Genomic DNA, 27635 nt, shown 5'->3' with positions numbered 1-27635 from the left:
ACCTAACCCTAATCCTAAACCTAACCCTGAGCCTGACCCTAACCCTTACCTTAACTTAAATCGCGCTTCTGTCGGCGCGCTATTGTCGGCGCGCTGTTGTCGGTGCGTTGTTGACGTCGCGGTTTTAGCACCACGGTTTTGTCGGCGGGGTTTTGTCAGCGCGCTTTTGTTGTCCGCGCTTTTGTCGGGTCACGCCTATAGCCATGCCCACCCAGCAAGCAAGCAGAGAACCAGTTGATAAAAAATTTTCAACCCCACCCCTGCCTAAATCTGCTAGAGTTTTGAGCATCAGCCTCCCAGGCCGCCTGCTTTGCCGTTTCCAAGATGGCGTCTTTGCTTTACAGATGAAGGATTCCCTCACCAACCTTCAGAAAGGCATCGGCTCTCGCGAACATCGGTCCAAGTCCGATGAGAAACGGAAGCAGTTCTACTAGCAGGCGGGGAGACACACGTGGCCAGAGGATTGCGTGCAATATATGTACATAGAGAATGAATATATAGATAAATATATATATTCATCATCTCCAGATTTTTACAGAGGAAAGGAACCCGCTGGCGTCGCGAGGAGAGAATCACGGTGCCGAACGGAACTCCAGCAGCACTGGAACGTGAAACCGGGAACATCGCCAAGGAAGGGCCAGAATGCGATGGAGGAGTTGGGCTTTTCCGGCACTGAGGCATTGTGGGAAAATCCCTTCTTGGCCCTCCTGGATTCATGCATCTTTCTAGGCATTTTCCTGGCTCTTTATTTGTCTGCCTCTCTTGGGCAGGAGTGGGGAAGACGTAGGAAGCCATGAAGCCCGCCATTGGAGCTGCTCCTTAACTAGTCTTGGCACAAATGGCCTATTTGTTCTGGCATGGGTGAACTGTTGTGTTATTTTTCTCGGCAAGAATGCGGTTGGCGAATTCTTCGAGCCGGCTGCCAAAACAGAGCATTGTTGCTTGTTTTCCACCCAGGGTTCCCTTGGCGGGATTTCTCTTTCGTTGGCAAGTGGACTTGGCACAGGCTTCCCCGCCCCCCCCTGCCCACGCTGCTACTTCGGCGGAGAGCACGCCCCCCCTCCCCCCCGGCGTGCAACGGGATGAGTTTGTTTGAGGAGATAAGACAGGAAGCGGTTGTGCGTGAGTGCGTGGAAGGGCCTTGTGCGCAGCTCACTCAGGTGCTAACTCCCTTTTGCTGAAGGATGAGTTTTGCCATCATTTTGTGGCCAACGATGGCAAAATTTGCGACCTGCGGACTTCGACTCCCGGAATCCTGGCTCAGGAATTCTGGGAGTTGAAGTCCGCAGGTTGTGAAGTTGCCACGGCTGGCCTTCCTTGAGTCACATTTTGGTCCTTGTTTCAGCTTGACGGCATCTTCTCTGGCGGTCGTTGCATCCTTTGACCGTTGCAGCTTCAAGTAGTTACTCGAGAGAGTGGTTGCTCTGCTTAAAGGGCTATCTGTACTTGCAGAGATACCCATGGAGACCCACATCTAGGGAGCTTCTCATGTGTAAATGTGCACAGCAAAAATAAAAAGGCAACAACAGATTGAGCTGCAATCCAGGAATATGCCTCAGCTCAGCAAGGGGTTTAAAAAATGTCTGCGTCGAAGTCTTTGTCCCGAATCGTCTTTATTTATTGAAGCCATCTTGTTTCTTGTTGTACCCGTGTCGAGACGGAGAGTTGGGGGAGAAGCGTAAGGAGAAATAATTTTGCTATTCGTAGCGAGAGATGGGCTTTTTGCGTTGCTGGGCCTGTCAGCTTCAGCCATGGCAAGGCACCATGCATTCACACCAACCTCTTGTAAAAACTTGGAAGGACACTCCTGAACGTACATTCAGCAGCTGCGTGATGCGAACTCCCTTTCCTCTTCAGCAGCTGATTTCAAATGCAAGGATGCATTTTCATTCTTTAAAGCCAGGCTGTCCAAACTTGGCAACTTTTAAGGCTTATGGACTTCAACTCCCAGCATTCCTTAGCCAGTATTCCATGTTGGCTGGAGAATTCTGGGAACTAAAGTCCACCAGTGTGCGAGTCTTAAAAGTTGCTACGGTTGGACTTCCCCTGCTTTAAAGAAAGTCCTTCTTGGTGGTCCCTAGCGGTGAGAGCGTGGGAGCTCCACAAAACACAGACATGAAAACATCTGTTGGCTGAGCTGCAAACAAGGAAATACAAAGACGATTTATTTTTTTAGGATTTTTCCTTGGGAAGAAAAAAAAAATACATATCGCTTGAAAGAGCTAGGATTCCACCAAACGATGATGCTTTTCTTTTCTTTTCTTTTTCGTGGATTTGGTCAAAGCAAATGTTTCTCTAATTCGGAATGAAGCAAACCGAAGAACTTGATTTGTGGGCGGGAGGTCAGTTTTATCATTCAAGAGGCCATACTTCCCTAGAGCAGGGGTCTCCAACCTTGGCAACTTTAAGTCGTGGCGGACTTCAATTCCCAGAATCCTGGGTGGCTCAAAGCTGGCTGGGGAATTCTGGGAGTTGAAGTCCGCCAGGTTTAAAGTTCCCAAGGTTGGAGACCCCCGTCCTAGAACGCCAAAGTTGAGCAGTGGATTCACTCCGCTTTCTAGTGTAAAACTAGAGATTTCCAGGAAAGGACTAAAAAGAGATTTCCCTCTTTCAGGCTCCCTCTGGATGGTGCCTAACAGTGTTTTAACTGATCTGCACCATATATCATCCTCTTTGTCAACTGCGATCAGGATATTGTTTCTATGTAGGTTATTGAGCCAGGAAGAGAACTCATACTTGGCATGAATCTTTTATCTGAATTGGGCCTTTTTTGTGATGAAAATTGGCATCTTCTCTCTACACAACCATCGAAAGATAAAAAGGAACAAACCTTAGCCAACCCCAATCTTCTCCTTGACTGACCGGTAGAGGTGCCACAGGAGAACCTCAAGACCAGACAGACAAGCAGTCAGCCCAAGGCAGAGCCCACATCCAGATGTTCTCCTTGTTTCCAGCGTCTCGGTTCACACAAACGCAAACTTTGGCATCCTTTGGCATCCAAGCGGCTGGATTTTACCCCGGGAGCAAACGCTCCGCAGGTTGGACGTGAATGAAATTGAGTTGTGCATATTTTTTTAAAAATTTTATTTTTCACACATGCTCCAATTGGAGAAGAAGCAGGAAAGGCTTTTGATTTTTTCCCCCCTCCTGCATTTGGCCTTGTTTCGCTTTCCATTTTTGCTAGCTGGCTGGGCTAACTGGCAAGAGATAAGCACTACCAGAGACGAATATTTCCGTCGTCAAAAATAAAAGATTCTTTTTTAGGAAGTCAGAATGGCTTGGTGGTCCCCAGTGGGAGAAAAGGGGGCAGCTGAGAAGATGTTTGACAATAAACTTGGGTCACTTAACCTGCGGGAGGGTTTCATAGGTTAATTTATTTGCATATCTATCTATCTATATATAAACTCATTCTGCTGATTGGCAATCTTTGGGGGAACTATTTGCTGCTTGTCTTTCGGTCCTGGAATCTTTTCTTCATGAACACAATCATTTTGGGGGGGGGGGGTTAGGGCACCAGAGTTTTTCATTCAACATGATAGAAGTCCCCCGTACGAAGGGAAGGGAAGAGCGATCGTGAGTTGGCTTCCCGAAGACTTAACCGAGGGTGTTGTGAATTACTGTTATTTAAAACAAAAACAAAAAAACATTATTTACTTTGAAAGGGTGGGGGGGTCACAATGGTTTGCAGGGCAGACTGAAGAAAACCGTTTCGTGTAGCCTTTTTATTTTGCTTGATATTATTATTATTATTATTATTATTATTTTGGGAAGAGAACTTGGGAATTCGTGGCCATTTCATAACCAAGCGTTAACAGACTCACCCCAACAAAATGCATTCTCTCTCTCCCCCCCTCCTTTATTTGTTCCAGAAAAGTCTCAAAACTCTCTTTGGGGGGGGGGGGTGAGGAGGGGCAGCTGCATTGCTTTCAATCCCTCAAGAGTTTTGCCCATCAGCCTAAACTGTTGTTTGTTCCGTTCGGAAACAGAGTTAAAGGTGTAGTAGGAGATCTTCCCGATGTTAAATACACCTAGGGGAAAGTTGGATTTTGCTTAATTTATATGCAGGATTAAATTGGAGTTGAGAAAGTTGGATTTCGCTTAATTTATAGGGCAGGATTAAAATGGAGTTTTGCTATTATCCAGGAAACACATAATATGTGTGTGGAAGGGACCTGATTCTTCCTCTCAATTTTTCTCGGGCTTCTCTTCATGCTCTTCGTGTGTCATCCACCCTTCTCGTGATCAGAGTTGTGGTCAACAAATGGAGCCCCTTGTTGTTGTTTTTTTAAAAATATATGACTATGCATTGCACTCTGGTAAGCTTTGTTGAGGGACACTTGGTATCTGGATATAGTTTCTGCAGTCTTCTTTCTCCACTTCCAGTTTTGGTTTCTAGGTTGTGAAGTCCTGGGTTTTTCATTTTGAACATAGCTGACCGTCCCCTTCGGCTCCTGCAACAGTCGATCCATAAAATCCATCGTTGGCTCCTTGATTTTGTAGCAGAGCGCACGAGAGGTAACCAGAGGGACTTCTTCTGTTGAGAGAACTGGCAGTTTGGGACCTGCAGACTTCAGAAGGTCTTGGTGATACCTTCAAACTCCCTAACGATCAATGTTCTGGCGTGGTTCTCCCGTTTCCTCGTGCCCATGCTTTCTTCTTGAAGGTGTCCCTCATGCTCTGCTCTCTGGCTCATGCTGGTGGAAGCACACATGCGACTCTCCTTCTTGTGCCATTCATCCCTAGACTCTTCTTCTTGTGCCATTCATCAGCCAAACGAGAGGGTTAACTGTTCACCTGCAGCCACACACACACCCTTCTTGTGGAGAACACCTTCTCCTTTACCCCCCACCCCGCTTTTTTGAAAACAGCTACATGGGACGTTGGCTTCTCTACGATCTTTGCCCTTTCAAGTGGCCTGAACTTAACGCTGGGTTGACTCAGCCTTCCATCCTTCCGAGGTGGGTAAAATGAGGACCCAGATTGTTGGGGGCAATATGCTGACTCTCTGTAAACCGCTTAGAGAGGCCTGAAAGGCCTATGAAGCGGTATATAAGTCTACTGCTATTGCTATTGCTATTGCCAAGAGTTTCATCTTCTGGCCCACGGAGCGTTCCGAAGTGGTAAACGTGGGAGGCAAGTTCTCCTTTCTTTATCCCCCTCAATTCTGCTGCTCCTCTTTTGACCACAGCTGCCATGACAATGACGGCGGCGATGGTGACGCTGGGTGATTCTCCATGTTTACATTACCTCATTTTACTTTGGTCAGTCAGGGTGTGGTAAAGTTTGAAGGACAGGCCTCTCAACTTCAGATTTCCACTTGGGAGTAGCAGGGGATGCTCCGTTTCTCCATGGGTCGATATTCTCCTAGTGATTCTGAGGTCTTTGGGGGCAGAGTTGGGGGGAGCTCAACTCAATTCCCAATCATTTCAGCTCCAAAACAGGAACAAGTAGCCATCTCAAGATGATTCCCTGCATGATAAGGATGATGATGGGCATCCATCCGTTTCTCCTCTTCCCCCTTTTTTTCTCCTCTTAAGCATGGCATTTTGGTTCCCCACGACTCGTATTCTTAAGCTGCCCCTTTTCTCCAGCTACGAAAGAGAGGAAGATTTTTTCCCCCAAAAAAACAGGAAACCTATAAAGGGACTGGACAGAAGGCCAAGTAATATTTCCCATCCCACCTTCCCTGCATTCATTACAGGTGGAAGGATCTGGGACCATTAACAGCATCATTCTGGAGCCAGGCCACATGCTAAAGATCTCTCTCTCTCTCTCTCTCTCTCTCCACAACCCCCCTCCCCATTGTGTGTACGCGTGTGTGAGGTTGTGTGCGCAAGTGAGCGTATGCATAGGATCTGTCTGTGCGAGTCTGTATCTATACTAAACTTTGCGCTGTGCGCGAGGTCTCATATAAGTTGATTACAAAAATAAAAATGAAAAAACAGAAACAGAAAATTATCAGCCACCACAAGCTTGAGTTGATAGAAGCTAGGAGTTATTCAGGCTACAAAGCCAAAATCTTAATGTAAAGTAGCTAGGAAAACAAAAAAAGAAATGGAATTAAAGTATGAATAAAATATAATGAACAGAAGACAGTAGGTGTCGTTGGTTTTATTACTTTTATTTTTATTGTTGTCGGTCCTCTCGTTATGTCCTTGTTTTCCTGTTGCCTCTTTCTACAGTCTCTCTACGCCTGGTTTTAAGGCGTTCTCCCTTAGAGGCAAAATCATTTTAACCAAGTGTCTTCTTCGGTGGGTTGATACACAGACAAGAGTGATCTGCTATTTTGGAAGACCGATCTCCTAAAGTCTTGTCTTAAGTTATGGAAGCAAGTAAAATTAGGAAGCATTGACCTCTGGAAAAAAAAACTTCCCGAGTTTCAGAATTATTGTCTCTTTGAGAATAATATCCTTTGTTGCCACTATAAGTCTGAAAAAGGACTCTTAACAGGCCTGCCTAATCTTGGCCACTAGAAGACTTCTGGACTTCAACTCCCAGAATTCCCCACTCAGTAACGGCTGGCTGGGGAATTCTGGGAATTGGAAGTCCATAGATATTCAAGTTAGGCCAAGGTTGGGCAGCCCCCCCCCCCCCCAAGTACACGACTAGAGTAGATTAGGAAGTGCACTTCCCCTAATGTCAACACGCAAGTTTGTTTTTGAAAGAAATGAACTTGGGAGAAATGGTGACGAATCTATGATTTTTTCCCAAGTTTTGGTTCTCACCAGCTCCGTGTGGCATGGCTAAGAGATGGCAACTGTATGAGTTGTAGGATCACAGATTTACCCATCCTGACATTACCACAAAGGTGAGTTTGTCTCCACCCTGCAGTAGATGTTTAAAAGGTAAAGGTTCTAGTGCTAGTTGTTCCCAACTCTAGGGGGCGGTGCTCATCTCTGTTTCAAAGCCGAAGAGCCAGCGTTGTCCGAAGACGTCTCCGTGGTCATGTGGCTGGCATGACTAAATGCCGAAGCCGCACAGAACGCCGTTATCTTCCCCCTAAACATGGCTCCTATTTTTCTACTTGCATTTTTTACGTGCTTTTGAACTGCTAGGTTGGCAGAAGCTGGGACAAGTAAGGGGAGCTTACTCCGTTACGCGGCGCTAGGGATTCGAACTGCCAAACTGCCGACCTTTCTGATCGACCAGCTCAACCTCTTAGCCACTGAGCCACTACGTCCCCGATGTAGACACACGCAAAGCCATTATGATCAAAAGCTAGATTTGCCAAAGGCCTTGAGTTTTAATCCTCCACCTGAATCCCAGAGCTCATTAACAGTCACTAATGATGAAGCACACCTTGAAAATAAGATTGATTTAGCCCTGTTTTTCATAGCTACGTCAACTGCACCTACATCTCTTTGAAATAGATTTTTGTATTCCCATTCTGTATGGGAATGTGGCATGTGATGACTGAAGAGTCAATTAAAATGACTGGCATTTTAACTACCATAAGGGTAAAGGTTCCCCTCGCACATATGTGCCAGTCATTCCCGACTCTAGGGGGCGGTGATCATCTCCATTTCTAAGCCAAAGAGCCAGTGCTCTCTGAAGACGTCTCTGTGGTCATGTGGCCAGCATGACTAAACACCGAAGGTGCATGGAACGCTGTTCCCTTCCCACCAAAGGTGGTTCCTATTTTTCTACTTGCATTTTTTACATGCTTTTGACCTGCTAGGTTGGCAGAAGCTGGGAAAAGTAACAGGAGCTCACTCCATTACGCGGTGCTAGGGATTCGAACCACCAAACTGTCAACCTTTCTGATCTACAAGTCTTAGCCACTGAGCCACTGCAGCCCTCTACTATAACTACCATAAGGGAAGCTTATCTATCAAGCTGAATTAACAAGTCCCTTTTCAAATGGAGACCAAGCACTGCCCCATTCCTGTAAGAGAAAAACGTGCATAGGTAAAGTTGACCCCAGTCAAAGATTTTATCAACAATTATTACTGGAAGATATTGTTTCTGCCTTAACACATGAAGGAGACCAGGATGAACACACTACTGCTCACCCCCAACCTTACGATAGGCAATCTCCAAACTTGGCAACTATTAAGGCTTGTGGACTTCAGCTCCCAGAATTCCCCAGCCCGCATGAGGAATTCTGGGAGTTGAAGTCTCCAAGTCTGAAGTCGGATACCCCTGGTCTAGAGAAAGCAGTAAAACCAGTGGTGTGTTTCACATTTTGTTACTATCACTTCACGGGCACATGTACCACTTCTGCGTATGTGCCCGTCCTTATGCGCATGTGCTTTGCATCATGCATGTGCCTTCCGCACATGCATTCGGCCTCAAAAACGTGACTTAAATAGGACTACATAGAACCAGGATTTCCACTACTGGTTTGGGCAAACCAATCCGATCCAGCTGAATACCACCTCTGCGTAGAACACTCTAGACTTGAAAGTACCGTATTTTGGGGAGTATAACACTCCCCCTTTTCCCTAAAAAAAGAGTGAAAATCTGGGTGCATCTTATACGCTGAATACAGCATTTTTGACCTCCCGAAACCCCGTCCCCTTCACCAAAATAGCCGTCCATAGCCTTTAGCAGGCTTCTAGAGTGCTCCTGGGGGCTGGGGATGGTAGAAATGAGCGAAAAACAGGCCATTTTTGCCCCCAGCCCCCAGCACTCTATAAGCCTCCTAAAGGCTATGCATGCCCTTTTTTTGACAAAAAATGGGTCCGTTTTGGTGAAAAATGGGCCATTTTTGGGAGGTCTGCAGAGTGCAAAACCTTTTTTTTTTTAAAAAAAATTGCCTCTTCAAAATCTTGGTGCGTCTTATACTCCAGTTTGTCTTATACTCCGAAAAATACGGTACCTCTTGTTCTTTAACGTCGGATGCAAAAAAAAAAAGGCATTTAAAATAATCTGTGGTTTAAAAATGTATACACAAGTAAATTCTAGCCAATCACTGTTTTCCTCCTGCCAACTTTCTCACCCAATTTAAGTTCCTAAAAATCTTTTGGGGGGGGGGGGGGGGAGGTCCCATCTGCCAAATTCACAGCATTGGAAACATGATTAAAATTTTTCCAAATCAGGTGCTGAGATATCTATCAATTGAATTTCAGAAGTCTACCAGCGCCATCTAGTGGACATAAAGACCCTGGGTTGTCTATGGAGGTTCTCACTCATCCATATATATCATGGTTGCCCCAAAGGAGCTTCAATTTGAAAGGCAACTGGATTTTCTGATTAAGGTGTTTCCCTTCTCATCCAAGAAACGTCTTCAGTTCTAACCTCTAGAACTGAAGAAGCTTCTTGGATGAGAAGTGAAACATTTTAAATTGAAAGACTTTGAGTTTATCTCCCCTGGGCTACTTGTGTGTGATGGAAATCTATATTAATATGTATTTTACTTGCTATTTCCATCATCCCAAACTGGGCAACAAGGAAGCAGGAATTCTGAATTAAGAGATAAACAGAGTTGGAAAGGACCTTGCAGGCCATCTAGTCCAACCCCCTGCCCAAGCAGGAGACCCTACATCTGCCTCTACCTAGGATCAAACTCACAACCTCCTGATGGTGAGGCGAGAGCTCCACCTTTAGGCCACAGAGATGATGAAACCACCAGCCTTGCTCTACTTCCAACCCAACCAAGGTTGACTAAGACTGGACCTTGTGAGGGTTCTCCTAATTTGGCTGCTTGGCCATTGTGGTGATCATCTCAAGCCCCAAAGGGTGACCACTTGCCCTGCTTCGTATATCCGATGCCAGCCCTTGCTAGCATCATTCCCAAAGTTTGCTCTGGACTGCTAAATTGGCCATGTTCACCCAGCCATATGAACGCCTAGTTATACCCACCCAGTCACATGACCACCTAGCCATGCCCACCCAGCCACCCAGCCCTCCCAGCAGTCTGACGGCCCGTGAATTGGCCCCTTGTTTAAAAAGTTTTGAGGATCCCTGGTCTAAACCAGAGATGGTATTCAGCAGGTTCTGAACAGCGCTGGAGAACCAGTAGCGGAAATTTTGAGTAGTTCGGAGAACTGGTAAATACCACCTCTGGCTGGCCCTGCCCCCATCTATTCTCTGCCTCCCGAGTCCCAGTGGATTTGGAGGGAGTGGTGATTTTACAATATCCTTCCCCTGGAGTGGGGAGGGAATGAGGATTTTACAATGTCCTTCCTCTGGAGTAAGGAAAGAATGGAGATTTTACAGTATCCTTCCCCTGGAGTAATGAGAGAATGGAGATTTTACAGTATCCTTCCCCTGGAGTAAGGAGAGAATGGGGATTTTACAGTATCCTTCCCCTGGAGTAAGGAGAGAATGGGGATTTTTACAGTATCCTTCCCCTGGAGTAAGGAGAGAATGGAGATTTTGCAATATCCCTCCCCTGCCATACTCATCACACCACGCCATAGTAAAAAAAATTTGAATCCCACCACTGGTCTAAACCTTATTACCTTGTTACATGATCAGAAACCTATTCTCCACACTTGGGATTCACCCAGGAGTCAGACAAACCCTGAATTGACTATGGACAAAGATGGAGATGAATGAAATTATGCAAACAGTGGAAGATTTGTGCTCTGGCTAATCCCTGGACGGTGGTAATTTCAAGGCTACTGTGGTCATCCCAACAATATTTCCAGCTTCCTGAGTTCTCCTCCTCCTTCCCTCTCCTAGGTTGAGAAAGAACTGAAACTTTCTGATTCTTAGTTCTGCCTGCCTGCCCCATGCTGGGAACAGGATGCTAAATTAATTCCAGAATGAAGATAGAAGAAGGTTCAGAGTGGAGAACGTTGTCCTGGGGGCAGCTTGCGATGGCAAAGACCCCAATGGGGAAAAAAAATCTACGTTAGGGAGAAAGGCAGTTCGTATTTACAAAACTGGGACAACGATGGGACGAACAGCGCCATCCTGCCCTCTTTTGTCTGTCTCAGCTTGCCTCAAACGGAGGCCCGTCATCGGTCAAGATGGAAGCCACGGATGCCTCCCCAGGAGGAGGGAATAAATGTAGACGGCCTCATGGCTCCACCTCGTGGAACGGGATCCCTTCCAATCCAGCTGCAGTGATTTGTTAGTCCTTGAGGTCTGTCAGGCTCCTGAAAATGAAAAGAAACAGGGCAGGAGTAATCTACCTTTTGCGTTGTAAAGAGCTGATTGGGGAAACCCGGTCTGTGAGCCCCACAACCAAGAGGCTGTGGGAGAAATCCACTCAACATTTTTTTTTGGAATGGATAGAATGGTGCGGTGCAGAGGTGGGATTCAGCCAGTTGTGACAGGTTCTGGAGAACTGGTAGCGGAAATTTTGAGTAGTTCAGAGAACCAGCAAATAGGCTGGCCACGCCCCTGCTGCCTCCCAGCCTATCTTCTTCTGTTGCCCTGTGCAGGAGAATGGAGCTGGAAAGCAGGTTAGTGGGGTGGGGAGGGAATGGGGATTTTGCAGTATTCTTCCCCTGCCACACCCACAAAGCTATGCCACGCCCACAAATATTTACTTATTTATTTATTTTTATTAGATGGAATATCCTGAGCAAATTTCTCCTTTATCGTGAAAAGATCCTTTGTCTCACCTTTGTTGCAAAACTCTGGTGCAAATTCACCTCCTACTCCTCCACTGGTATAGCACAGTTTTCTTTATTTTCTGATGGGATGGCGAGGTAGTTGGCACTAGGGAACAAAAAGGGTGGTTATAAGCCACAGCGGCGTAGTGGTTGGAGTGCAGTACTGCAGGCTACTTCTGCTGACTGCCGGCTGCCTGCAATTTGGCAGTTCAAGTCTCACCAGGCTCAAGGTTGACACATCCTTCCCATCCTTCCGAGGTGGGTAAAACGAGGACCCCAAATTGTCGGGGGCAAGATGCTGATTCTGTAAACTGCTTAGAGAAGCCTGTCAAAGCACCGTAAAGCAGTATACAAAATTGCTTGCTTTTTTTGCAGAAGAATTCTAAATACTCAAATGTGCTTTTAAGAAACCCCCACGATGGCTAAAATATCAGCATATCTTAAGGACCATTCAGATGAGAAATACAAGCTGGAATGGAGAAGATGGATTGATTATATCCAGAATAAATATGGGACTAAGAAACTCCAGATAGCTTAGGAGTGAATTGAGCAAGGAATGATACAACTTGTTTAAAGTTAGCTTTATAAAAGGGGAGTTAAAGTGAGGGATGATGCTAAAGTCTGTTAGTTAATTTTAGAATATGGTTGTTAATGTTTATACCCTATATTTGGTCTGCGAGGTTGAGGGGGGGGAGGTTGGGGGGGGGAGATGTGTTTTGGGGGAGAGGTATATATCTGTAAATTTTTAAAAAACTTTTAATAAAAAACCCAATAATAATAATAATAAAATAATAAAAAAAGAAACCCCCCACGGATTGAGTCCAGCGAGGTGGCATCCTCTAAGTAACCTGGGCCATTTCCAACCATTTGGACTTCATCTCCCAGAATTCCACAAGGAACAACAGCCCTTTGCTGAGACTTCTGGGAGTTGAAGTCCACTCAATTAGCCAAGGTTGGAAAACACTGATCTAAGGAACGTGGTTTCAAAGAGCTAAGCAAAGTCAGAGATGGTTATGAGGAGACCATCAAAAAGTACAGACTATTTAGCTTGTTGGGGGGAAAAAAGTTCTAGAAAGAATCAGTGATGTAGTTTTGCCAAAGCAACTGTGCAGATGTGTTCATCAGATTACCTAGACTCTAGTGTGATAAAGGAGCCGCTTTTTTTTTTTTAAAGTTTGTACTGGTTTTATTCCAAAAGTACTTTTTTTAAAAGAGGCAACTGGACTTTCTGTTTTTTTTTCTTTGAAGATGCTGCACTTCTCCCCTAAGAAGCATCTTCAACTCTGGCTGGATGGTGGGGAATGGAAGGATTTATACTTCTTGCAGACAGCTGGTCGTTTGCAATCTTTTAGAGAGTCGTTGAGGCCACCTGGAGCTTTATCTGTGTCCTCAGGATCACCTCTAAGACTCTCTGAAAGGATCTAGAGGTGAAGAAGCTTCTTGGATGAGAAGCAAAACGCCTTCAAAGAAAAAAACTAGAAAGTCCAGTTGCCTCTTGAAAAAAAACAAACTTTGGGACAAACCATGACCCGGATGATAGAGAACCTCCATAGACATTTACTGGTTTCATATTTGATCTGAATGCTGATTATAGGTTGGCCAACCCTGAGTTGGAACTATGGAGAAGTTGAGCTGCTTCTCCATCACTCCCCACCCCCACCCCGTGCCGCCCGGCTGCTAAAATACAATTCTACTTTCTTTTCTCGCTTCCCAAGATGCCCAGATTTCTCCAAACTCACGCATTTTCCTGGGCAGCATCCTCTGCTTTGGAAACTTTCCGGTAGCAGTAAACCATCTCAATCAGGAGCCACAATGTGAGGAAGACCAAGAGAATATACATCATTATTGCAGAGATGAGAGCTGTTAAGTCTCTTCCAGCTGTAGAGGAGATTTTAAAAAAAAAGAAAAAAAGAGGGGGGAGGGAGATAATTCCAGGATTGATCCCTATGAGCAAAACTCTCTTCATGTAATCAAGTATGTGGAGCTTAACTTTGAAGGCAGATCTGGAATGACACTGAGTTTCTGCAGTTGGCTGAATCTTCCGGGGAATGAGGGTGAAGGCAAAACATTCCTTACAAACCAAAAGAGTAGAGTAGAATAGAAACAGAATAGAATAGAACAGATCACATATTGCAATGTAGAATAGAATAGAATAGAATAGAATAGAATAGAATAGATCACATACTGGAATGTAGAATATTGGAATGTAGAATATTGGAATGTAGAATATTGGAATGTAGAATAGAATAGAATAGAATAGAATAGAATAGAAAAGAATAGAAAAGAATATAATAGAATAGAAAAGAAAAAAAGAAAAGAAAATCGGCCAGCTCCAGTGTTAAAGTTGAACGGGAGCTTTTGAAATACAACAACAGTAACACAAATCAATCCTTATACCCCAGGTAGGGTTTTTGTACTGCAAACTGGAAATAAATGGTGCATCCCTTTTTTTAAACCATGAGTAGATGGAGACTTCTCCCTCCCCAGGAAACCTGGTTTAGTCTAACAGCTTTGTGCTAGTAAAAGCATTAATTACATAATTGGGCTACTTAATTTGGTGGGGGTTGATCTTCTGAATACTTTCTAAGTGCAAAAATTGTTGGAACCTAGAAAATCCTTTCCCACCTCCTTTATATGGACAGGAGGAAGAGCAGCATATAAATATATATAATAATAATCTACCTATCTATCTGTCTGTGTCTGTCTGTCTGTCTGTCTGTCTGTCTATCTATATCTATCTAACTATATCTATCTATCTATCTATCTATCTATCTATCTATCTATCTATCTATCTATCATCTATCTATCTATCTATCATATATATATATATATATATATATATATATATATATATATATATATATATATATATATATACACATACATACATACATACATACATACATACATACAAACAGCTGTGTGTGTGTATGTCCCAGCATAACTCTGGAATGCCTCAAACAAATTTCAACCAAACTTGGTACACAGATGACTTACTCTCTGGAAACAAATAATGTGGGGGTAAGATATCCCTAAAACCCCTCAGGGTATGTGTTCTGTTAAGATACAGTCTGTTGTGCCTTAAAATGGCTTCTACTGTACTGCCATAAAATGGCTTCTACTGGCCAAAATGGCAGTGGAATTGCCATGGTAACAGCTTCACAGTACTCCACAAGGGGGCTCCCTCTGGTAAGGGAAAAAAAATCCAACATTAGAAATTATGTTTGATCCAGACCTTTCCCCCCTGTAAACAAATACCCGGGCAATGCCAGGTTATCAGCTAGTAAATAAATAAAAACATGCATAATGTACCCTCCATTACAGGGGTGGGTTCCCACCGGCATTGGTTCTGCTTCACTCTGCGAGCATGTGCAATTCACTGTAAATTGTTCTGTGCATGCGCAAAGACCATGAAAAACTGATGAAAAACATGCCGGCAACAGCAGCAGAGACCAGGGAACCGGTTCAGGGGTGTGGCCAGCCTGGGATGCTGCTGGTTCTGCGATCCAGGCCAGATTACCATTACCGGTTTGCCCGAACAAAGTGAGAACTGGTAGAAACCCACCTCTGCTCCATTACCCCTTTCTTTTTGTTTGTTTGTAACCCTGTGTTTGCCGCTCTTAATAATTTAACTTCCCAGTGAAGATGTGAGAAAGCTGCTGGAAACGGTTTCATCCCAGCAGAGCTGAGATTCTTAACTTAAAGACTTGAGCCATGACCAACCCCTTGGATTATCCTACCATCCTTCATCACGGTGAGATGAATCAGCGTCGAGCTGGTGAAGATGGGCCGGTGGGTCTCAAAGAGGAATTCTCGAGTTACATTGCAGGTGTAGATCCCCGAATCGTTCAGGGAGATGTTTAGGACCGAGATGGAGACGTCCTGCATATCTGCACTCCCGTTCCATTCAAGCCGGCCCTGAAAAGGACTCTCAAGTTCCCGTTTCTCGTTGTTGAATTCGTAGATCTGTAAAAGTCCAGGGAAAAAAAGGAGACATCAACTTTAGTAAAAGTCCTTAGACTTATATAGCAATAGCACTTGGACTTATATACCACTTCAGGGTGCTTTCCAGCCCTCTCTAAGCGGTTTACGGTGTCAGCTTCTTGTGCTCCCAACAATCTAGGTCCTCACTTTACCTACCTTGGAAGGATGAAAGGCCGAGTTAATCTTGAGCTGGTCAGGTTCGAACTAGAGGCAATTGGCAGAATTAGCCTGCAATACTGCATTCTAACCACTGGGGAGGGAGGGAGGAATAGCACTTAGACTTATATACCATCTCATAATGCTTTACAGCCCGTCTCTAAGTGGTTTACAGAGTCAGCATCTTGCCCCCCAGCAATCTGGGTCCTCATTTGACTGACCTCGGAAGCATGAAAAGCTGAGTCAACTTTGAGCTGTTGAGGACCGAACTACCAACAATTGGCAGAATTAGCTTGCAGTACTGCATTCTAACTACTCAGAGGGAGGGAGGGAGGGAGGGAGGGAGGGAGGGAGGGAGGGAAGGAAGGAAGGAAGGAAGGAAGGAAGGAAGGAAGGAAGGAAGGAAGGAAATAGCAATAGTGCTTAGACATACCGCTTCACAGTGCTTTCCTTTCTCTAAGCTGTTTACAGAGTCAACCTATTGCCCCAACAATCCTCATTTACCCAGAGTGCTTTACAAGACTTTCTGGCTGGTTTACAATGTCAGCATTATTTGCATATTGCCCCCCCAAAATCTGGACCCACATTTTACCAAATGGAAAGGATGGAAGGCTGAGTCAACCTCCAGAATAACAGACTTGGAAGGTCTTCTAGTCCAACCCTCTGCTTGAGCAGGAGACCCTATACCATTTCAGAAAATTGGCTGTCCAATCTCCTCTTGAAAACCTCCAACGAAATACATCTGGTGTGAAGGTCCTTCTGCATCTACATTGTTTAAAACTAGGAGCAGATACTACTGTCTCTCCTGCTTTCTCTGTTACAAAGATGTGTAAGACTTTGAGATGGATAGGTGTAGATTTATTTTGATGTGAGGCTTTGTGAGAGTTCTAAATTGGCCACATCCCACTGAGAGTGACTAGACAGGAGATTACACAAGTAGAGATAATTACTACAATAGGGTTCTTTCCCATAAGGCTGATATCCATCTACAAGCGCTTGAGGGACGAATCCTACAGCATTAAGAGTCTTATAGTATTAGAAAATGGGTAATAAAGAGTTTAGCATGGCTGTCCATATCTTAAGGTTAAGGTAAAGATTCCCCTTGCACATATGTGCTAGTCGTTCACGATTCTAGGGGGCGGTGCTCATCTGCATTTCAAAGCCAAAGAGCCAGCACTGTCCGACGACATCTCCATGGTGACTAAACACTGAAGGTTCCCACCAAAGTGGTCCCTATTTTTCTACTTGCATTTTTACATGCTTTCGAACTGCTAGATTAGCAGAAGCTGGGACAAATAACGGGAGCTCACTCAGTTACGCGGCGCTAGAGAAGCCATTTTATGGCGGTACAGAAGAAGCCATTTTAGGGCACAACAGGCTGTATCTTAACAGAAACACACCCCAAGGAGTTTTAGTCAGTAGTGAAATTCAATTTTTTTACTACTGGTTCAGTGGACGTGGCTTGGTGGGTGTGGCAAGGGAAGGATACTGCAAAATCCTCATTCCCTCCCCACTCTGGGGCCATCCAGAGGTGGTATTTGCCAGTTCTCTGAACTACTCAAATTTTCCGCTACCGGTTCTCCAGACCCTGTCAGAACCTGCTAAATTGCACCTCTGTGTACCAAGTTTGGTTGAAATTGCTCGAGGCATTCAAGAATTATGCTGAAACATACATGCACACAGCGATAGATAGATAGATAGATAGATAGATAGATAGATAGATAGATAGATAGACAGACAGACAGACAGACAGACAGACAGACAGACAGAGATAGAGAGATAGAGTTAGAGTTAGAGATAGATAGATATAGATAGATGATAGATGATAGATAGATAGATAGATAGATAGATAGATAGATGATAGATAGATAGATAGATAGATAGATGATAGATAGATAGATAGATAGATAGATAGATAGATAGATAGATAGAGCCAGCCAATCAATTGCAGAAGCTTCTAACTTCACCCATCATTTTGTCTGCAGACCGAATCAAATACTGACTTCTAGGAAAATTCCCAAGAAAATGGTGCTATTTTTTTTTTTTTGCAATACTTCTCAGTTAAATGTTGAAATGATGCAAGATCGTGATCAATAGTTGATTGATCTTCCCAAATCTGTTCCTTGCCTGAAAGCTGAGCATCCTATTCCAGCAATCCCTGAATTTACAGTTTACTGTATAAGTGCTTAGCCAAAAGATTACAGATTCTGCTTATTGGCCAATAATTTTCTAGGTCACCCTTTGCTGTTTCTAAAAAAAGGGGAGGATAAATGCAACCCACAATCCCTAGGGATTTACTTAAAATATGTGAACGGTGAGCCTCAGATTAGCCCCATCATGAAATGCTATTTTTTTTTATCAGCTCTACTGAGATTAAACCATTTCCAGCAGCTTTCTCAGATCTTAACTGGGAAATTAAATTATTAAGGGCAGCTCCCCTCACCAGTGGCCAATCTCACCTGGTGTCTGGACCCAGGAAATCTTAAAGCTTCCAGAAAACAGGGCTCACCAACCTCTGTATATTCTAAGCTTTGGGCGTGATATAACTGTCCGATAGCATTTGAACGTTGGAAGATCTGCATTTTTTCCCCAAGCATTTCCCCCTCACTGCAGAATCCACAGGGTTTTTTTTGGGGGGGGGAATCAACCAAGTATTAGTTGTGACAGGATTAATTAAAGGAATCAAGAGATTGGCAGATCTGCAACCATTTGCCAAAACAGAGTAGAGAAATACAGGCGAGCTTCCCAAAGCAGCTATTTATCTTGGATGACATCCCATGTTCTCTTTCTCTTAACTCTGAAGCAGTTACTTAAATAATTATTATTGTATGTTGCACAGCCATCCAGATGTTCGGACTGGATTTGACATTCTTATCTAACAACTAGGTCCTTCCTAAGGACCTGGGATAGACAGATGTTGATTTTTGATGCTGTTAGACCACAGTGGGGGGATTCAGCCGGTTTGAACCTATTTGGGAGAACCAGTTGTTAACTTTCTAAGCAGTTCAGAGAACCTGTTGTTGGAAGAAATCTCATTTTGTTTCTCCCCCCCCCCCACTTTGCAGGGCTAATCCTGTAAGGAAGGCAGTAAGGAAACATTCTTGGTGTTGTTTCTAGCCTCATCTTTATTGCCCTGCTTACAGAAACTGCCTCTCCGGTTAACCCTTATGACATTGTAACAGCTAAGGCGAAGCGCCCATTGACCTGAGTGATATTAAGTTGGCCACACGGTCACATGACCACTGAGCCACGCCTACCCAGCTGGTCATTAGAGCAGAGAACCAGTTGTTAAATTATTTGAATCCCACCACTGGGTTAGAGGCATTGTCAGTGGATGTAAGCTGGTCCTAGTAAAGCTGCTTTTTGCAATTGACCGCTAATGAAATTGTCAATGACAATAGCGTTCAAGGACTGCTCCAGATGTCTGGGGATTATTGGTATCACCTTTGCTTTCTTTTGCCACCGTATTTTATTTCGAGGTCTTCATATTATTATGATTGCTTATGGATGTCCTGATTAGCTCTTTCTCATGTGTTCATTCTATAGGCATTTTTGCCACCAAGTTGAGCAAAATGGAGACCACATAAAAAGATAAAAGTTCCCCTCGCACATACGCGTTAGTAGTTCCTGACTCTAAAGGCCGGTGTTCATCTCCGCTTCAAAGAGCCAGCACAGTCCGAAGACGTCTCCGTGGGCATGACTAAACACTGAAGGCGCATGGAATGCTGTTACCTTCCCACCAAAGGTGGTTCCTATTTTTCTACTTGCATTTTTTTACATGCTTTCAAACTGCTAGGTTGGCAGAAGCTGGGACAAGGAAGGGGAGATCACTCCATTACGCAGTGCTAGGGATTCGAACCGCCGACCTTTCTGATCGACAAGCTCAGCGTCTTAGCCACTGAGCCACCATGTCCTTAGAGGCCACATACTGGGCAATATTTAGAGTGCTTAAATGCTTTTCTGTAATTCCTGAATTCCCTTACCATATTTTTTTGTGACAGAGAGAAAAGAATCAAACAGGAAGATGGAAATATGGAGAATATTCTGTGACAAGCATTATCCAAATTGAGGGGATGATCAAAGTTGTTTGGAATGCCATAGATTTCTCCCCAAAACTAGGAATTAACCCAGTTCTATTTTTATACCCGCATCCCCTTCCCCACTCCCCCAAAAAAGCCAAATTAGATTTGCATCCTGTCCTTCCTCTAAGGCAGAATGCAGATCCCTCCTTTTCCCATTTTTAAAATTTTGTTCCACAGCAACAATTCTGTGACGGTGATTTATCTTGGCTAGCCCAAACTCACCCCATGGGCTTGTAAGAGTTCATGAGGATGGATTCAAATCTACATCTCTGCAGATTTAATTCATGGCTCCGATCACTATCACACATCTATCCTTTATAAAATTGGATTCCCCGCCCCCACCATCTCTTTGCCGAAATGCCAAATAGGAGTAAAGTTCTCCTGCAAACATATAACAACAAAATCCTGCTGTTATGGATCAGGTTCTATAAACAAACACACCTTTAAAAAAAAAAAAAGAAATTCCCTTTCAGAATATGTGATTACATTCAGAAAGAAGAATAGAATAGCAGAGTTGGAAGGGACCTTGGAGGTCTTCTAGTCCAACCCCTGCCTAGGCAGGAAACCCTGCACCACTTCAGACAAATGGCTATCCAGCATCTTCTTAAAGAGTTCCAGTGTTGGGGCATTCACAACTTCTGGAGGCAACTTCTGTTCCACTGATTAATTGTTCTCACTGTCAAGAAATTTCTCCTTAGTTCTAAGTTGCTTCTCTCCTGGATTAGTTTCCACCCATTGCTTCTTGTCCTGCCTTCAGGTGCTTTAGAGAATAGTTTGACTCCCTCTTCTTTGTGGCAGCCCCTGAGATATTGGACGACTGCTATCATGGCACCCCTAGTCCTTCTTTTCATTAAACTAGACATAACCTGGTTTTATGCCCTCTCTGGGCTTTTGTCTTTGAGCTTGTATTCTGATTGGTTGTTAGACTCCCATAGGGCCATGCAGGGGCAACTTTGTAGATTGTCTTTTGAGTCCCAAGCTCGGTTAAGCCTTTGCTTGGTGATGATGTAATGAAAGGGCTTTGGGCAATTCCTACGATGCCTCTGCCTGAAGGAGGTAGGTCTTTGTTATGTGGAATAGTCTGGCTCAGGCCTTAATGGCCCACTGACAAAGGTGGGGGAATATTATGACTGAGTCTGTTTCCTGCCTAAAACATGTTTCTCTGGCTCAGGCCTTAATGGCCCACTGACAAAGGTGGGGGAATATTAAGACTGAGTCTGTTTCCTGCCTAAAACATGTTTCTCTGGCTCAGGCCTTAATGGCCCATTGACAAAGGTGGGGGAATATTAAGACTGAGTCTGTTTCCTGCCTAAAACATGTTTCTCTGGCTCAGGCCTTAATGGCCCATTGACAAAGGTGGGGAAGGGGGAGATTGAGTTTCTGCCTCAATTTTAGGGGAAATATTCTGGCCTTTTAATATTTCTTAAAATATTTCATTTTTCTAGGACAGAGATGGGTGCTAACTTCTTACACTTTCTGAGACCCTGTTCCTATTCTCCTCCAACCCTCATCTCCCATGGTCCACATGTCCAAGGTATAGAAGTGATCTCACTCACAGCTACATCTTGTCCTCCTTCAGGCTTGTAGAACCACTTCACCACGGTGTTGGCCGAAACCTCTTCTCGCTTCATACAGGAAATGCACATGAGCTTCATGCGCGATCCTTGCACGGCTTCGGTCTCCGAAGGGACTTCGACACAAACGGAAAAACAGATGCCCACTGGATAACGATGGAAATGGTGCAGCCCAGTTTGAAGGTGGAGAAGATGCCCGGCCAGGAGAAAACCCAACCGTTGCCAAGTCAGAAAAGAAAGAAAAAAAGAAAAGATAAATAAACCAGACCCAGGAAATTACATACCACTCAAATTGTTTTTCTTGCTGGACGAGAATAAAGCTTTTCATTTACTGTTGGGGTTCTTGAAGACGGATTTAAAAAGTGAGATTGGAAAAGCTTCCTTTTTCTAGATGATCCTTAGAACGCAATCTATATTAAGCACCAATTTTGGACAGAATTGGGTGACTCTCTTCAGAACCGATGGAGTCATTCAGGGTGATGTGACCCACCAGCGACCAGTGGAGCTGGCAGCAGATTCAGACAATGAGGAGGTTGGAGAGGAGCATGGGCCAGTCCTGGAATCTGGGGAAGACTCGGACGAGGGCTCAGTGTGGGAGCAGAGACGAGACCAAGGCTCTCTGGCAGTTATCAGCTGCCTTCGGAGCTAGACAGCAGTGAAGCAGAGGAACAGCTGGAGCATGTTCCCAGTGTGCGCATGCGCAGAGCTGCCAGAAGAAAAGAATAGCTAAGAAATCAGGGTCAACTTGAGAGTAAAGCCACAGGTGGACAATGAATGGCCCCTCCCATAGGAAAATAAAAGAGGAGGGAAAAGGGAGTGGGCTTTTGGAGGAAACAATTCGTTCATTTGTTTCAGGAGTGTGAAGATCTGTCCGTGAATCCCAGAGACTCTGTGCCCAGCCTTTCCTTGCACAGCACCTTATTTGGAAAATATTGACATGGCAGCTTTCCAAGGTAGATAAGGTCTGTGTTCATAAATTCACCTTTGAAAGACTGCTTGCCAGGCCTTTGCTGAAGGTGAATGAGAGGAATTCACATTCGTTTAACAAAAGGGGTTTTGTCGTCGGGATGAGGAATCTGCTTGGTGCTTTTTGGGGGAAGCCTAGCTCAGAACACAGGGAGGTTGAATCGCGGGAGTTCAGCAACAAATTCTTTGATTCTGCTCATAGCACCTAAAATATGGGACATATATCATAAGAGAAGGATGGATCCTTCTACAGAAATTGCTGAGCTACCCTTTTCATCGGGTACGTGAGGACTGGGAGCAATTGGGCAAGCTCCCAATAATCCAAGACCTTCTAATGAGTTATTTTTATTGTTGCAAAAGTTATAAATCACACTAGCAACTCATTTCCCCCACCACAAGGTCAAGCCCTATTTATAGATTCAGTTTCCAAACTCACATTCCCTTTAACTGCTCCCCTGTTATCCTCTCTCCTTCCTTTTGAAAATGCTCAGATTTGTTCTAAGCATGTTAGTTTAATTACAGCGGGAAACTTAATCTGAACCCTAGTTTCCAGATCATCAAAGTTTGATGGTACCAATGGAAGAGAATATGTGTATGTCAGAATCGAACTGTTGGGTCGTTGATGCTTTCTGAGCTTGGTGGTTGGTTTTTTTGCAGACGTTTCATTACCCAATTAGGTAACATCATCAGTGCTTTTAACTATCAGTCCCTTCTAGCACTGATGATGTTACCTAATCAAATCATGAAATATCTGCAGGAAAGCAGCCACAGGCAGAGAGCACCAAGGACCCCACAGTTTGACCCTGAGCTACGAACACCTAACCTCAAAAACGCCATCAAAAAAAGCACAACAAAGCTCGCTCCGTTACGCGGCGCTAGGGATTCGAACTGCCGACCGTTCTGATCGACAAGCTCAGCATCTTAGCCACTGAGCCACCGTGTCCACCCTGTAGCCATACAAGGCAGGATTGTGACGATCGTGGCTCAGCTTTTTGAGGTCAAGGGGTTGAAATGTGGCCACGGTTATTCTTGGGACCCTCCAGGCGGTGAATGCCATTTCGCTCAAGCTGCCTGCTGCTTGAAAAGGAAGAGGAAAAAAGACAGGCTGGAGAGAGGCAAGAAGGGGGGGGGGAGAAGAAGAAGAGAACAAAAGGGGAGGGGCTGTTAATCTGTCTCTTTCCTATCCTCCATGAACTGGAGTGAAACCGTCAAGACTCTGAAACAGAAAGGAAGACAAATGGCATTTTCTATTCCTGTTGTCTTAAATGGTGGTGCGATTGGGCCAGAAGGGGAAGGAAAGAGCATGGGGGGGGGGGGGACATAAAACTGGGCAGGTGCTAGGGAGATTATTTATTTAATTTTTTAAATCTTGCCTTAATACTCATTAAGTAACTCAAGGTGGCGAAGATACCTAATCTCCTTTCCCCTCCTTTATTTCCCCACAACACAAACCTGTGAGTCAGTCTGAGACAGAATGACTGGCCCAGTTATCCGGTGGCTTTCATGCCTAAGGCAGGACTAGAATTCACTTTCTCCTGGTGATTGGCCCAAAGTCACCCAGCAGCTTCCATGCCTAAGGCAGAACTAGAACTCACCTCCTGATGAGGGGCCCAAAGTCACCCTGTTGACTTTCATGCTTAAGGCAGGACTAGAACTCACTGTGTTCCACACCGAAGCACACTCCGAGCCAAAGATAAGTTACGTCATTTAATTAACAGACACACAGGTCCTTGGCAGCAAACTGGCACAGGCAAGCTTGGGCAGCAATCCAGCACAGATAAGCCGTGGCAGCAATCCAGCCTGCCAAGCTCACAATCATGTTCTCCAACATTAATTCCTGCGTTGACTTCTGCAAGAGGGGCCTGTACACAAGCAGTCCTTTTTATAGTCTGGAGAGGAGCCTAATGATCACCAGCTGAGTGCAATTACCTCCTGTACTTGTGCAATTGTTCCTGATGCCTATTAGCTCTTCGGTGCCGGGCATCGAGGAACAATTCACTGCTGGCATCAGGATCACTCTTCCTTGTGCCACCTCGGCTCCCTTGAAGGAGCCGAGGTGGTGCAGTGGTTAAATGCAGCACTGCAGGCTACTTCAGCTGACTGCAGTTCTGCAGTTCGGCGGTTCAAATCTCACCGGCTCAAGGTTGACTCAGCCTTCCATCCTTCCGAGGTGGGTGAAATGAGGACCCGGATTGTTGTTGGGGGCGATATGCTGACTCTGTAAACCGCTTAGAGAGGGCTGAAAGCCCTATGAAGCGGTATATAAGTCTAACTGCTATTGCTATTGCTATTGCCTTGTCTCCTCCCCACTGGTCCAAGGCTCAGGTGCCTCCTGGTGGCCAACCAGCCTCTCTGCCCCCTGCTTGGAGTCGGAACCCTATCCAGGGTCCTCCACATCCTCCAGAGCCAACTCATAGGGCCCCTCGCTGTTGGAGTCTGGTGGGAGCTCCAACGGCTCCTGCTGGACCACAACACACTGTCTCCTGGTGTTTGGCCCAAAGCCCCCCCAGCCAGCTTTCATGCCTAAGGCAGGACTAAAACTCACAGTCTCCTGGTCTGTAGCCCCATGCATTCACCATGAGAGCCAGCTGGCTTGCTAAGAATTGACACCAACTTGATGGCACATACTCAAAATTGGGGTGGAGGGTAGAGTCATTAGCCTGGGGTCCCATTCCTAGAAACGAACCCTTGTTTAACTTGAAATGGACTCGGATCCAAGCTAGGGTGGGGTGGGGGGTTGAGGGTGGGGCGTTTCGGTTCGATTTCTTTACAGAGTAGCATCCCCATGGAAGTTTAACACTACCAGATCTAACATTGGCCGCTGCGAGCTGGCAAGCCAAAAAAACGAACTGAAAACCAAACCAAAATACTTTTGGGTAAAAACTGTTTTGAGAAGTAGTCCTCCGGGATTAGAAAAAGCACATTTTGGACAGGGGGGGGGGGATTTTAACACAAAAAAGCTAAGTTGCAGAAGGAAGGAAACACCCAAGATGTCTAAATCTTCCAGAACTGGAAGGAGACGGGTTTAAAACTCCCAACGAGGCGGCGTTAGGAAAAAGTCTATAACTCTCCGTAGCGGATCCCTTCAGATTCCCTGCCTTGCTTCTCCTCTCCCGTTACAGTCTCCACCTGCCAAAGCAAACCGCCAGACGCGGGAGTTCCCTGCCCGATTTCCAGCTGAGAAAAAATAAAAAAAAAACCGGCCACAAAACAACAACAGGCGGCTTTTAATTACAAGCCGCGCTTCTCACCATGGCAGCCCAGCTTTGTTCCCCAAGGAGCGGTGGAAAGCCACCAGGTTTCTGCCTCCCAACCGCCGCTCTTCCCTGACAGGGTTCTGCCTTGCGCTGCCAAATCCAGCCCCCCCTCTTGCCCCCTCCCCACCGCGCCCCGTCCTTCCACTCCCATTGTTCAGGCAAGAGAGCCCACCCACCCACCCTCCACCCCGGTACCTACCCCAAAGCGCCGCCAGCACGGTCGAGGCGAAGGCAACCTTTGTCAGCGCAGCCATGATCCCCACGGAATTGGGGGACGGGGGTCTTCTGGGGAAGGAAGGGAGAGGGCGCTCAACTGGAGATCCGGGAGATCCGGGCAGAGCAAGGCAGGGATCGACCCAGGGGAAGAGCGGATTCGGTGGGGGACAGCGGCGCCTTTAGAGCGCTCGCGACCACGGCCGTCGGCGACGGGGCGAGATTCAGCACCACGGAGAGCGCCGCCTTTAGAGAGACTCCCTCCGCGGGCGAGGGCGCGGGCGTCTCCGGTCGATTTGGGCACCGGCCGCTTCTCCAAGGCTCCGGCGCCGCGCCTGATGGGCACCAAGCCCCGATCCCCTTCCCGTGGGGAGGCGGCACGGCTCTTCTCGCGGCGGGAAGGGGGACTCCGCGCCCGCCGCTGCTCCAGCGCGCTGCCCAGCCCGACCTCCGACGCCTGGAGATGCGCGAAGACGAGCGCGGAGAGGTTGAAGCGGGAGCAACCTACTGGCGGGTGGAGTGGAGTAGGGGGTGTAAAGGAAGCCTCCCTTCCCTCCCCTCCCCCCCCCACGTAGAAGCATGCGCAGATTTGTCCTCGGCAAAAAAGCAGGCACGCCCCCCTCCGCTGAACCCGCGACTTCCTCGCTTTGCCAGCCAAATGGGGCGAAGCGGCTGCTGAGCGCCGCGCGCAAAAGCCGGCGCTCCTGGTGGCTCATCTCCCGCGCGCCTCTTTCCCCAGCTGGGCGGAGGAGCGGGGCTTTCTAGGAAACCTGGCGCCGGCAAGAGTGGATGGAAACCGTTGCTCTGCCAGCAGCAGGTCGTAGTGGGGAGTAACGCAGTTGGCAGGGAGGAAAGATTGGGGAGGAAAGCAAGCCGAGCCGAGCCGAGCCATCTTTCTCGCGGCCCTACATTGTGCCTTTCGCTAACTCTATGTTGTAGTGTTAGCCTGTTCCGAGGTTGCGTTTACTCCCTAGTTTGCGTGCTTTTGGGGTTCATGGTCTGGAGGGTATGTGCGAGGCTCCTTGGGTGGTTTTGTTGGGAAGGCTGAATTTTGATCCCATGGCTGTGAGGATGCTGCAATGGGGCGGAGAAGAGCAACCAGGATGATTAGGGGACTGTAGACTAAACCATACGATGAACAGTTGCAAGAACTGGGCATGGCTAGTCTAGTGAAGAGAAGGACCAGGGGAGACAGGAGAGCATCTTCCAATACCTGAGGGGCTACCACAGAGAGGAGGGGGTCAAGCTATTCTCCGAAGCACTGAAAAGCCAGACAAGGAAGAATGGAAGGAAACTGAACAAGGAGAGATTCAACCTGGAAACAAGGAGGAATTTTCTGACTGTGAGAACAATCAACCCATGGAACAGAAGCTGTGGGAGCTTCATCACTGAAAGCTTTCAAGAAAACACTGGACTGCCACCTGTGAGAAATGGTGTTAGGGTCTCCTGCTTGGGTGGGGTGGGGGTTGGACTAGATGACTTACAAGGTCCCTTTCAACTCTGTTATCCTGTTCTGTTATTCTGGTCATTAGTCTTAATATAGTCTCTATTGTCATTGTACGAAATAAATACAAGGAAATTGGTTTCATCACCAAACTAGGTAGCATCATCAATGTTACAAGGGTATGGGGTTTGCAGGGAAAAGGAGGAGGAGGAGGAGGAGAACAAGGGAGAGAAGGAAGAGGAGGAGGAGGAGGAGGAGGAGGACTAGGACTATGGGGTCCTTGGTGCTCTCTGAGCTTGGTGGTTTTCTTGCAGATGTTTTTGACAAGCAAAATCAATGCTGGATGGATATTCACTTAACAACCAGGTTACTAACTTGTCAAACTAACTTATGAAATTGGTCATAAGAGTGAGTCACTTTTTTTCCGTGGGATTATAACTTCAAGTGTT

General features: G+C 45.9%; 2 protein-coding genes across 11 annotated transcripts in view; one reads left to right on the top strand and one right to left on the bottom strand.

Moving 5' to 3' along the window:
• Nucleotides 1-19232, top strand: part of GRAMD1B (GRAM domain containing 1B) — a 204896-nt gene extending 185664 nt beyond the window's left edge. For 9 of the 10 annotated variants that reach the window (XM_087706401.1, XM_087706399.1, XM_087706398.1 and 6 more), the window contains one exon: nucleotides 345-3251. In XM_087706401.1, the coding sequence (XP_087562527.1) occupies nucleotides 345-434 (90 nt within the window). In that variant the 3' untranslated portion in view covers nucleotides 435-3251. Of the gene's footprint in view, nucleotides 1-344; nucleotides 3252-19196 lie in introns of those variants that run through there. The other variant, XM_087706400.1, reaches the window with a different exon arrangement.
• SCN3B (sodium voltage-gated channel beta subunit 3) lies at nucleotides 10912-26234 on the bottom strand. Its single transcript, XM_087706407.1, has 6 exons — nucleotides 25729-26234; nucleotides 21289-21452; nucleotides 15251-15476; nucleotides 13250-13388; nucleotides 11520-11616; nucleotides 10912-11048 (listed from the first exon to the last, which is right to left on the bottom strand). The coding sequence occupies exons 1-5, from the start codon at nucleotides 25781-25783 to the stop codon at nucleotides 11553-11555; spliced, it is 648 nt and encodes a 215-aa protein (XP_087562533.1). The 5' UTR covers nucleotides 25784-26234; the 3' UTR covers nucleotides 10912-11048; nucleotides 11520-11552.
• Between the last annotated feature and the right edge of the window lie 1401 nt (nucleotides 26235-27635).

This window comes from Thamnophis sirtalis, unplaced genomic scaffold (genome assembly GCF_051295495.1).
Source record: "Thamnophis sirtalis isolate CommonGarterSnake01/CBP01778 unplaced genomic scaffold, rThaSir2_p1.2 scaffold_2, whole genome shotgun sequence".
NCBI lineage: Eukaryota > Metazoa > Chordata > Lepidosauria > Squamata > Natricidae > Thamnophis > Thamnophis sirtalis.
Note: the sequence above shows the minus strand (reverse complement) of the source record. Positions and strands in the feature narration are given on the sequence as shown.

Excerpts from the sequence above, each read along its gene's own strand:
- SCN3B (XM_087706407.1), bottom strand. The coding sequence starts at position 25,783 with ATGGCTGCGCTGACAAAGGTTGCCTTCGCCTCGACCGTGCTGGCGGCG. Across the intron at positions 21,453-25,728 it reads CGTGCTGGCGGCGCTTTGGG|TGGGCATCTGTTTTTCCGTT; the intron begins GTAGGTACCGGG and ends ATCGTTATCCAG. Across the intron at positions 11,617-13,249 it reads GATGCTGCCCAGGAAAATGC|TGCCAACTACCTCGCCATCC; the intron begins GTGAGTTTGGAG and ends TTTGTTCCCTAG.